The following is a 12,599-nucleotide window of genomic DNA, read 5'->3' on the forward strand; positions in this document are numbered from 1 at the left end:
GGGAGATGAGGTTGGCACACCCCAGCTGTGGAGAGAGAGGCCCGGTGGCCAGGAACTCCGGAGGGCAGAGGACAGCTGTGAGCGGCAGGGATGGGGGTGAGTTGTGCTCTGGCCAAGCCCAGTGCGGAAGCCAGGCCCCGAGCGCGCGGCCCCGTGCCCCTCAGCCTGGGTGGAGCCCAGCCGTGTGGCTCTCAATGGGCAACCTGTTGACTGTGAGGTGTGGTCCAGGGCTGGGCCTTGACCTAGAGAGGGGCGAGCAGGCCTCGAGGTCTCTCACTGCCCTGCAGAGACAGCAGAAGCCCGGCTCACGGCGGAGGGGCACCCACTTTGTGCAGCTTCTGCCCGGGGACCGGGTGCTGTCTCCACGGCCTCCCGCCCTCCGCCCCCACCCCCACCCCATTGCAGCAGCAAGGGCCCGGGCCCTGCAGGTGTGCACGGTCTCCATCTCTCTCTGCTTTTGGCTTCTGCGTCCCGACCAAGCCCCCTCCCAGAAGGCAGGCTTCCGCTGCCCTGGCTTCCGCTCTTCCCCACACGCTGGGACCACGCAGGTCTCGGCTGCTCGGCTGGGTGGCCCTTGGGTCTCCCCCTAGACGAGCCCACCCCCAGGAGCCCCTCGTGGGCTCAAGCTGCCCTTGGTGCAGGTGGCCCTGCTCCTTCTCCTTCTGGAAATCTCGTGGCATCAGATCTGCCCACCGCGTTGGGGAGGAGCCACCACTTCTAGAGAGAGTTTGGAGTGTAGCTGTCACCTCCAGTCTCGCTCGCTCCGCTCAGCGTGCTAGCTGTGGGATGCTGGCCACCCATCACTGCTGCCCACCAACCTGCAGTCACTTGGCTCTGACCAGAGGGAGGTGGCCTCCCAGGGTCCCAGCCCAGGGGGCAGTGGACGCTTCTGCTCGTCTCAGTTCGGCAGCTCTGTGCTGTCTCCTGGCTACACCGACTCTGAGGGACAGAGGTTCTCGTAGGAAGGAAATTGTCGACAGCCACAGTGTGGTAGGACACAGCTTCTCCAGGGAGGCAAGATCCCAGCCTCAGCTTCTGCTCCTGGAGCCCTGTTTCTGGAGGTTTCGTTTTACCCAAATTAAGCACCCTCTCATTAAACCCCTGTCCTTTTATTTCTGATTCTAAAGTGGGGACTCACACTTGAAAAACACAGTGTTTCTCTACCACCCTACACTTCATCAAAAGAGTGAGAATCTGGGTCCTTTATGGTGTGGACGAAGGCCAGACCACAGTCCCCACTGGGGTCAGAAGGTGCCGGCTGGGCCTGCACCTCAGCACCCGGTCAGTGGTTGTAGACACTCAACTGATATTTCTATCAGTCGAATGGATAAATAAGATCAGAATTATCCACTTACAGAGACATGTGTTTTCTCCTGCAGTTTAGTCCTTATGGGGAGGGGTCCATGCTAAGGAAACATAAAAGGGTAACAACAATAGAAGCGTCACATTTGTGTATAGAGAGCTGGCCTTTTCCCCAGAACTTTACCACATATGACCTCGTTTAATCTTTATGACTCTTCTGTCACAGAGGTTATTTTTTATTCCTATCTGAAATAGTAGGAGACCCTGGGTCACAGTCGAAAACAGTGTTAAACTACTTGTTAGAACTATGGCTTAAGTTACTTCTAGTCACCTTAATTCTCATCTTTTCCCACTCCATCACAGCTGAGTAGAGTATAATTCTAATAATTCAGCTTATGATAAGACATAGAGACTTAGACTTCTGTGTGCCAGGCACGGTTCTGGCTCCCCATTTTGCAGATGAGGAAACCGTGGCATCAAGTGGTAAAGTAGATGAAGGGCCTTTGATAGTGGGCGTGGGCCCCCTAGGTAAGGCAAGGCTCATAGCCAAGGAACTGTGATTTGAACCAGCGTCTTCCTCCCTCCCTGGCCCTGCCCAGGTCACGCAGCTGCCGAGTAGCAGAGCCAGAGCACTGCCCAGGCAGCCTGGCTCGAATGTGTGCTTCTCAGCAGAGTACAACACTGCCCCCTGCTATCGTCCCCCTGCCTTCCTGTCTCACCAGCTCCTGGCCTCTTTTCTGGTCTCATCTGCTGGGTAGGCCACCTCCCTGGTTTCTCTTCTTCTCCCCAGCCCACCGGTAGTAAAAACTAATCATGTTGACCTGGAAGAGTTGAAGATCGCATTTTCCCCATGGGATGGAACGCTGTCACACAGGTCTTTAAGAAATGGCTGATTTGTCTTGGGGTTCTCTTTTAAAACACCTGGTTCTGTGGATGACTTGGCTTCCACAAAGCTCTAGCTGACTCTAGACGTGTGATTTTTCTGCCCCCAGAACACTGCCATGTGTGGGTCTTCTGGGATGTTTTGTCTTGTAAGGAATGACTGACCGTAGCCTACCCCTCTGTGTTCCTTCACCTCCCTTTGGAGTCATGAGATAAAGTGACACGGGGGAAATGCTCAGAGAAGACATTCATCCTTTGCGTTTTTCCTTTCAAGGTATTTTTGAATGACAGTGTTAAAGCACCTATAACACTGCTGTGAACTGTTAACAAGCACATTTGCACATCACATCTATCATGCTGTTTGCATGATGTTATGTGAAGAAACAGCTCAAAGTATTTTTAAGATATAGCCTTTTATCTTCGGAAGCACCAGAAACTATTTGCAGATTGGTCTTGGGAATCAAATTAGCCTAACACATCGGTGAGTTCCTGGAGGTGTGGGCATTTCTGTAAGTGGTTCCTGGCCCCTTAAGCCTTCTGATCATTTGCACTGTGTATTTTTATACAGACTCTTGTACTTTGGAGAAATAAAATAAAGAAACTTAAAGGTGAGTTTGACAAGGGCTTCTCCACACTGTTTGTCAGTGCAGATGGATCCTGAATTTTAATGGTAGTAGTTTCTTTTAAACAACCAAACCTCTTTAAACCTCTCCACAAATAATGTCAGTGCGCAGATTATGTCTAAAAGTGTGTGCTGGTGAGTGGAAATCTTTCCTGACCCCATACTGCAACCATGAAGGAAGAGCCTAATCCTGGAAAACAGTCTTGACAGCCTGGATGTCAGTTACCTCCATCTCATCTGGGCCACTGCCTGCGTGACATTTTGCTGTCACTTGATGACTTCGGGTGTCTACATTCAGGAGCCCAGCTTGGGGTCATAGAACGAGCCAGACCTTGCACCTCCAGTTGAAACCTGGTTGGCTGCCGCTTACCGGCTGTGGGATGTTATGTGAAAAAACTTGTGGAGAGGCCTTGGTTTCCTCACCTGTAAAATGGGGATGGCATCCCTGTTGTGAAATTGTTGTGAGCAACATCTGTGCGCCCATGTTCATAGCAGCTTTATTCACAATAGCCAAAAGGTGGAAGCAGCCCAAGTGTCCATTGACAGATAAATGGATAAACCAAATGGGGCACATACAAACAATGGAATGTGATTCAGCCTTAAAAAAGAAGGAAATTCTGACACGTGCTTCAGCGTGGGTGAATCTTGAGGACATTCTGCTGATGAAATGAGCCAGTCACAACAGGACAAACACAATATGATTCCACTGACATGAGGTGCCTAGAGGAGTCAAGTTCACAGAGACAGAAGGAGAATGGCAGTCACCTGGGGCTGGGGGAAGGTAGAATTGGGGAGTTAGTGTTTAGCGGATATGAAGTTTCAATTTTGCAAGATTAAAGAAAGTTCTGGAGATGGATGATGGTGATGGTAGCACAATGATGTGACTGTACTTAACGCCACTGAATTGTACACTTAAAAATAGTTAAGCTGGTAAGTTTTATGTTGTGTGTATTTTACCTCAGTAGAGAAAAATTGGAAAAAAGAATTATGAGCATTGAAGAACACCCAGTAGGTAAAGTGCCTGCCATATTATCAGTGTTCAGTAACTAGTAGCAGCTTTTACTAGGGTTTGGGATTATAACTAATGGTTGCGTGATATCTCATCATGTGGCTGTACCATAATTTGTTTCTTTTTTGTTTGACTTTTGGATTTCTTATGGTACTCCACCATTGTAGCAATGATGGAATGGATTTTCGTATTTGTGTATGTCTTTTCTATTGTTTGGGGTTTATATCTTTGAGGTTGATTTCCTGGGTCACTTAATCAAGGTGAATTAATCTTAGTCTTTGGGGCTCTTGCTTCTTATGCCCATAGAGTTTCAGAAGGGTGCTGTCATTTTCAGTGTCACCACCCAGGCAAGGGCGCCGGCCTCACAGTGTCCTCATCAGCACTAGGCACAATTTTAAGCAGTTTTGCAAAATGAAATGAGTAAGAGATGGTGTTTTAATGTTTAATATACATTTGTTTGCCTTTATTTGATCACTGGAAATGCTGAGAACTTTTCATGCCTGGATCTACATTTATTTTTTCCAATGTGTATTGCCTGTTTACATCTTTTGCCTATATTTCTAGTGTGGTTTCAGTGCTTTTCTTATCAAATTTTTTTTGTCATGTTTGTAACATATTGTTGCCATTTTTAATATTCAGACAGTCTTACTAGTTATGTAGTTAAATCATTCATTTAAACATTTCAAAACACAATTATAAGATTTTAAAGTAGATCAAAAATGGTTTTGCAATAACATGGTTATTATACTTAATGAATCTTCTTCCCATAATTCCCTTATCATTCTTTTAATACCTATTAGCATAAAATCTGTTTAGATGTTAACTTACATGACTATAGTATTTGAATTGAAATTATGTAGGCTGACCAATTAAGAATAAAATATTAATAACCCAATATAAAGAAGACATAACAAAAATTAGAGAAAATAAAAAATTAAAATTATTAATAAGCATGACATTTTTTACCTCACTAATAATTAAATTCATTAAAAATAAAATGATAGGATATTATCTTCCATCTATAAATTTGGTAGGGATTAACAACATTGTGATGGTGACTGAGGCTGACCCTCAGATATGCTGCCAACGGGGAGAGAAAATTGGGTCAACTTTAATGAATAGCAGTTTAGCACAAGGTATCAAGTATCTTTAAAATGTTCATAAACATTGATTTAGAAAATTCCCATATATAACTAAGGCTAGAGGCAGCCTCAAAAATGTAGAAAAAATATTTATATTCATAGATAAAAATAGGATTCAATACAAATGCCCAGTGACAGGGAATGATTGAATAAGTAATAGTACGGCCATCTTTGGAGTGTTATATAGTCATTATAAATGGTATTTCCTAAAAATTTCAGTGATATGGGAAAACACTCACGATATGCTGGTAAGTGGAAAAAGCATGATGCAGTGATTACAGTAAAACAAACTGTGTGTCACGGTGCGAGTTTGTGTGTGTTTTGTGTATGTATGTGTCTCGTACATATCTAGAAAGAAGTGCGTAAAAAGTATTGATAGTACTTATGTGGTAAGAGTATGGGGGATTTTTATTTTCTTTTCTATATTTCTGCACATTTTTTAAGCTTCATATTGTTTGCAAATCATCGTTTCTACAATCAGAAATTTTAACTGCTAAGGAAGACTAAAGATAATAAGTAGATCTCTCTCCTTTTCTGGATTCATGTTCCCTTTGCTCTCTTCGCTTTGATATATTGGACAGAACCCTGGACAAGAAGTCAGAAGGTGTTTTTTCAGGTTATGGTCCAGAAATTTGCTAGCTATATGACCTTGGGAAAATCTAACTCATATGTACCTGTTTGCCAGTTTGTAAAATGGGGATTTCTACCTTCCCAGCGTGTACCATTGGAGGGTTTAAGAATTAAGGTGAGATTACCAACATAGGGGAAAACACCTCTGCAAACTAAGATGCAAGTTCAAAGGATTCCCCAAACCACTGGGAGGTCTGATAATTTGTTAGAAGGACTCACGCAAGTCCAGAGCTGTTATCCTCACAGTTATAGCTGATTACAGGAAAAGGATACAGCTCAAAGTCAACTAAAGGAAGAGTCACATAGGTGGAGTCTGGAAGGATTCCAGTGCAAAGCCTCTGTGTCATCTCCCATGCAGTCAGGATATGTTACCCCCCTGGCCTCCATGTGTGACAATAAGCAGAGTATTGCCAACCAGGAAGCTCTCCCAAGCTTTGGTGTCCAGAATTTTTAATTGGGGCTTCGTTACATAGGTAGGATTGATTGATTGCCCACATGGTTGAACTCAGGCTCTCGGTCAACCGATACTGTGTTACCCAAAGCCGCCACCCTCAGTCACATGGTTGGTCTTTCCGACATGGCAGCCTCTACCCTAGGACTGTTGGCAGCCCTACCCTGAGATTCAGTGTGGCTAGCCCCACCCTAAGAGTATAGGCGTGGCCTCTCTAAATGAGGACACTCCTATCGGGTATGACCTAGATTACGTACCAGAGCCAAGGCAGAGGCCAGCTACCTGTTTGGGCAAGGCTAAATTCTTTACTACACACGAGGTGACGGAAAGAGATGGAGAACAAATTTAAACACAGAGATGATGTTAGTATGGAGGGGTCTATTATTTACCATATGTTCTAACATTGTAAGATAAGAGAGGGCATGAATTCCACAGGTGCAAGTGGTCTGCAAGTACCCGCTTCCCTGATCCTTAGAACCTTGGGGACCACCTTTGAGAAGGGAGTGTGCTAACAGTGGGGGCTGCAGAGAGGCTTTTGCTACAGTAGTTGTTTACCACAGAGACGAATTAGGCTGAGAAAACACTTACCGTCCTGCTGGGTATGTGAATCTGACCCTCGCCTCAGTGTTAACAGCACAGCAAATATGTCTCTCTGTTAACGAATATATCTAATGTGAACGAGTTATAAGCCTGTTTTTTTCTTGGGTTTCTCTACCTGGCACCATCTCCCTCTGTAGTGCAGCTGAGCTTACTATGTACAGAGAGGAGGGGGGTGATAAAAATAAATTGGCTCGTTCCCCTTGCAGAGTTTCAAATCTCTAGCACCATGTCAGGTTGGATCCATAAGGTTTCATAAGAGTGAGATTAGAAAAATGAAAACCTGAGTTTATTTTCTCATGGAATTAAAACAAAATTAGAACACAATGAAGAGGAATCATCATCCTCAGGAAACTTGCTCGAGGACAACCGTGTGCTTTTATGGAAAAAGAACCAGCGACAGAGACTTAGGATGAAAGCATTAAAGTACGATTGTGCTCCCACCCTGCCTTCAGAGGGAAGAATTTCAGCCTTTGTCTAGTGGTTTTTTGGAAACAAATAACTTGTCATAAATTGATGTTGTCAGTAAATTTGGGTTGTACGTTCTGTTTCTTTCAAGGAAGAACTGGCCACGCAGAAGTAGTCCGAGTGGTATACCAGCCAGAACGCATCAGCTTTGAGGAGCTGCTCAAGGTCTTCTGGGAGAATCACGACCCGACCCAAGGTAGATGAGTGAGCCAGTATTTAATTATCTTACTAATTACAGCTGGGATAATTAGTGTTTGAACTGCATGGAAGAGATGAACCTTGAAATCACACAGGAGCTCAAGAATATGATTGCAGACATTTATTGACGGAGACGGGGAGGGGCTGGGGAGAAAGAGGGCGAGAGAATAAAGGCACAGCCACCGTCTGCGCCCCTCCCCCCTTTACAGCTGTCAGGGGTGGGAAAATTCCCACAGAGAAAGACACCAGACAATAGAGATTCGTTCACCTTTGATTATTGCATTATTCCTCCTTAATGCAGTCTTTTGTCTACAAAATTAAAGTGTCTTTCTAGCAGCTCCAAAGTTTTCCTGATTTATGGTTCCTTTATTTCCCTGAATTTATTTAGCCTTTCTCATCTTTTGACATTATGAGCCATTTTTTTTCCTTTTAAATGTCTGTGGGTGATTTAAAGAAAAAAAGAACATAAAGGTAAAATGCAGTATTCAGTGGTTCTACAATGCTTGGGTTATTTAAATATTTCATTTGTCTTCTTCGGAATTTATTATATGAGATATTAATATATTCGGGCTGTAAACAATGGTGGTCAGGAATTTTATCTGAATGCACACACAAGCAAAAGTCTCCTGTTGGCAAATATCATTGTAATATTCAGTAATGGAGTAATCTCCGGATTTCATCTTAACAGCCTTACAAGCACTGCTTTGCCAGTGTGATGATCTGATACTATGAGGCTTATGGACTGAAAAGTCCTGTATATCCGATGTGATTTTCATTTAGCAATCGGTCTATTTAACGGAAATATTTTCCCTTTGGTGTCAGATTTTGGGGGAGTGGGTACGCCATGTTGGCTATTTCCTGATGAATGGATGTGTTTTTCCAAATGTGCATTGTGCTTTGGGGTGGGACCTTACCAAGACCCCAGCAGCATAGGTTGGTGAGTCCTGAGTTCTGGCTCCACTTAATGCCAGGGTGGTTTGCCAGAGGGCAAAGGTCAGAGCTAAGGCAAGAACAGCAAAATGATCAACGAGCCAGGGTCAGGCAGGTCCAGGATCCAGGTACATCCAGCAGGGTGGGTAAAGGCCACGAAGGAGGCCAGGAGCAGGCTCTCCATGATAGTGAAGTCTGGTTGACATGGGGAGATGAGTCCCTGGTGGGAGAACAGTGAGGTATGGGGCAGGGGAGGTACAGAACTGGTAGGGCAAGAGTACTATCATCGGAAGGTTCTGATGCCACCCCCGTTTGGACTACTGGACTTTCACATCATATGAGAACGGCAAGCCTAATGGCTTAGACACGCATGGCTCAAAGGGAAACTGAGCATCATAAGTAAGGGTCGTGACAGCCAGGAACTCATACTGGGAAGCCTTTGGTCCAGATGGAGCAGCCATTCAGCCTCTTGGCTCTCAAAGCTGAGGGTCAGGCAGGATGCTGAGGGCTCCAAAGTTCTAAGTGGAGACACCTATCAGGAGCCCAGGCAAACCTGAAGTCATGGAGGAGACAGGCTCCCCACAGGCCCACAAGGCTGGGTATGTGGCCTTGGCCTGGCCACCCGTAATGCCGTGTCCTGATACAACCACCTTATGCTTGACCCCCGCAAAATTTCAAAGAGGGTGAAGTCTGTCATCCACTTCTCTCTCCTTACTTCTCTTAATGTCTTACCCATTTTATCACATCTTTACTAGCACACCTCAGTTATTAGGCCACGAGTTCTGGCCCCTGAATCTCAGGGGAATTCCACCTTCAAAAGAACTTTAGGAGAACCTCTTGTTCTCCCCATCCCATGGATCAGACTTGTCTCAACTTTGCCTCAGTCCTCTTTGAAATTCTTGGTTTACTATCTGTGTTAATTTGCTAAGGCTGCCATCATAAAGTATCACAGGCTGGGTGGCTTAAACAACAGAAATTAGTTTTCTCACAGTCCTGGAGGCTGGGAGTCTGAGTCGAAGGCATTGGCAGGGTTGGTTTCATCTTGGCTTGTCGATGGCTGTCTTTTCCTCATACAGTCTTCCCTCTGTGTGTGTCTGTGTCCTGATCTCCTCTTTGTATAAGAACGCCAGTCACATTGGATTAGGGCCCACCCAAATTACTTCATTTAATCTTAATCTTTAAAGTCTCTATCTCCAAATGAAGTTACACTCTGAAGTATTGGAGGTTAGGGCTTCAACATGTGAAGTGTGGGGAGGGCTGGGACACACTTCAGCCCATAACACTGTCCAATAATGTAACCGGTTGATGTGCTGTTCTTCCAGAGGTATTTTTTTTTCCTAACAAGGTGTTCACAGGCTCATAGACTGGACGAGACTTTAGAGGTCATCTGGTTCAATTCTATGAGTCAGAAGATGAAGTTGGTAATGATGGAATGATGGGGGTCACGGACAATGGGACTGGAATGTCGAGTGACCCATTTTTTACACTGATATTTTGGACAAATTATACATGTAGGAGGAGAGTTTTTCTACCCTTGTGTATATTTGTTTCTGCTTAGAGTAGTGCTTCATGTAATATATACAATCACACATATTAAATCACAAGATATCTGATCTTCCCGCATTATTATTAGAATTACTTTTTTAGATAGTTCAGTGTAATGGGCCATGGTAACAATCTTTTTCTGCCTTGTAGGGTTTCCTAGGACCCTTCTGGAAATAGGGCCAATGGAGTGATCATATGATCCAGTCCTGATCAATCAGTATCTTTTTCTGTTGTCAACAATGTTTGATCCAAAGAACAGGCATGTGACCCAAGCAGAACCAGCTAGAGTCCTTCCCTGGGACTGTTGTATGTTCTCAGTTTGTTGCAGCTGCTGGGGTGGGTGCTCTGTATGGGGAATGACGTGCCCACCAGAGAAGCAAGGGAGGAAGATGAGCAGATGGGAGGAGAAAACCCTCAGGAGGCTCTGAGGCCCTGAGGCTCCTCATTCCTGCAGCTCTTCCTTCAATTCTGAGAGCTCTCCTGTGAGCTCTTCAAGCTAGGAGAGCTACTAGGTATTCCCTTCCTTTTTTTAACTTGAGCTAGTTTGTTGGCTTTCTATTACTTCCAACAACAACAAAAACCCTAACTAATCCACTTAACTCAATTTAAACAATGAGCATTATACTCGATCATTATATTCAGTAACTGTTAGTTAACCGTGTTCATCTGGGTCCATAAATCAGAGGTCTAAAGCCATTTGAATGGTTTTATCATTGACTCAGACACCGCGGGGCGGACACTAGAAATTGTTTCTTCAAGACCTGTTGGAGGTTCCTTGGTAATTCAGAATTAGGATTTAGGATTTGGGACATATGGCCTGAGAACATATCAGATGCCTTTTCAATATTTCTGAAGTATTGTGAAAGACAAGCATTCATTAATGACATTTATTTTTGCCAGGTATTCTGCTAAGTGGTGCTAGATCACTAAGTGGTCTGGAATAAGCAGCAGTAACATTTTGGTTAACACACAGGGAAGATACATTTCTATAGGAAGAAAATAGTTAAATCCCAATAAACTGAGATCAAATGAGCATTCACATAAATGTGTATAAGATCACAGACGAAAATGTTAACCTGAAATAATTAAAACAAGTATTGGTTAACCTGGGAGATTAAAAGCAAAAATATAAGTTCATAAGAAGTCTGGTATCAATGGATTTAATATTTCCAGGGAACTCTGAAGGTCTAAAACGTGTAATCATGTAATTTTTCTGAGGTAAGAATTTGAAGTCCACTTGCTAAAGGATGGGCATGCGGCAGGAGATAGCTGAGCTGCAGGTGAACTTGGCCATCTGAACACAACTTCTTAATTCTCTACCTGAAGTCACATGATGACTCTTATCACATTTCACAGTGAAAAGTGGCCCAGAAAAGAAAAGCACCCAGTAGGGCAGGTGGGGGAAGTAGAGGCGTGTAAGACTGATTACTCTTACTCAGAAGATGGACGTTTGTAAGGACAGAAGCATGTTGGCTTTGGTGGGGACTCTGGTCTGTGAAGCAGTCCATTGTAGGTTCTTTTCAGAAACAAGAGTGAGTGATTCCTCCACCTGCTTGAAGAATGCTCTTACCTGTACCAGAATTACTTATCAACAAAAAGACAAAACTTACGGAAAAGTTGAGATGACATTGATCTTTGATGTGGTGATAGGCCCACCCCGACACACACGATTCTCAGCAGCAGTAGGCCTCAAGAGAAATGCATTTAATTAGCACGTTGAAAGGCTTTACTGCCTTGTTTATAAAGTTATGAAGGATTTGCAGGGGCCACTAAAAATCTTCAGTTATAATTTACTCCACTTTGTGGGAGAAGCAATACCCTTGAGTGGTGTTAGCCAATGCGGGGTCTTCACGGCATAGACCAGACAGAGAAAATCCTGCACGCTCTTCCCTGCTCCAGGCTACTAAAGCGGCTCTCACCGTATCCGTCCCAGTGGAGAGGAGGAAATCCCCATGGTCCACCAGTTTGAAGGGAGCAGAGCTGGTAAGAGCCATCAGAAAGTGTGGGCTTTTAAAGTGACAGGGGTCCCAAGACCCGTTATTCCACAGCCAACAGGCAGTGAGTCCTGAGAGAGTACTGCTCCGTGGATTCGCTTCAGGGGAAGTTTACAGATGACTGGCCAGTAAACGGAATAGTCTTTTCTCTGAATTTACCACGAAACCTCTGCTTTTGCCGAAGCATTCAGATACCACTGTTTGAGCTAATGCGTCCTCTTCTGGCTTTGTCTTACTCACGGGACAAATACAGTTCCTCCAGCCTCCTAAGGATAGCGTGCCCCTTCCTGACCGTGTGGTCCCCAAACTCCCCCGGTCTCCAGACAGCATGGCAGAGCCCGGCATTTAGATTTGGGTTCTGGCTCCAGAAGGACCTCTTCCCAACCTCACGACCTTGACCAAGATACTTACTCAGTCTGGAACTCTGTTTTCTCATCTACAAAAAAGGGGTAGTACTATCTATCCTGCGTACTCCTTGGGTTGTCGTAAGAATGAAATGAAATTATGTGAAAATCACTTGAAAACGTCAAGAACCATGCAGGTGCCTGCTTTGTCGTTGTGTTCTTCTCAACACAACAATACAGCTTCACCCGTTTTATTTAGTTATTTTTATATCCGTGATTTCTGTGGGAAAATATTTACCCTCTGCTTACTAAAGGGTGGGTTTTCTACCCACAAAGGTTCTTTTGTACTTCCTGCTAGTTGGAAAGATTTTAACTGTTTGTGTTCTCGTTCTATGATAAAACTGCTGGCGGTGATGGTGATGAGGTTAGTGGGCAGAAACCTCCTCGCGTTTGCTGCTCACACAGTGCTCAGAAGAACCAGATAA

General features: G+C 44.5%; 1 protein-coding gene across 8 annotated transcripts in view; it reads left to right on the top strand.

Annotated features, from left to right (window-relative positions):
- Window positions 1-12,599, top strand: part of MSRA (methionine sulfoxide reductase A) — a 371,087-nt gene that overhangs the window by 235,042 nt on the left and 123,446 nt on the right. For all 8 annotated transcript variants that reach the window (XR_009564424.2, XR_009564425.2, XR_009564422.2 and 5 more), the window contains exon 4: window positions 7,195-7,299. Coding sequence is in view for 2 of the 8 variants with exons in the window: in XM_060301320.2 (XP_060157303.1) it covers window positions 7,195-7,299 (105 nt within the window). In the remaining 6 variants the exon portion in view is untranslated. The remainder of the gene's footprint in view (window positions 1-7,194; window positions 7,300-12,599) is intronic.

This window comes from Globicephala melas, chromosome 6 (assembly GCF_963455315.2).
Source record: "Globicephala melas chromosome 6, mGloMel1.2, whole genome shotgun sequence".
NCBI classification, from domain to species: Eukaryota; Metazoa; Chordata; class Mammalia; order Artiodactyla; family Delphinidae; genus Globicephala; species Globicephala melas.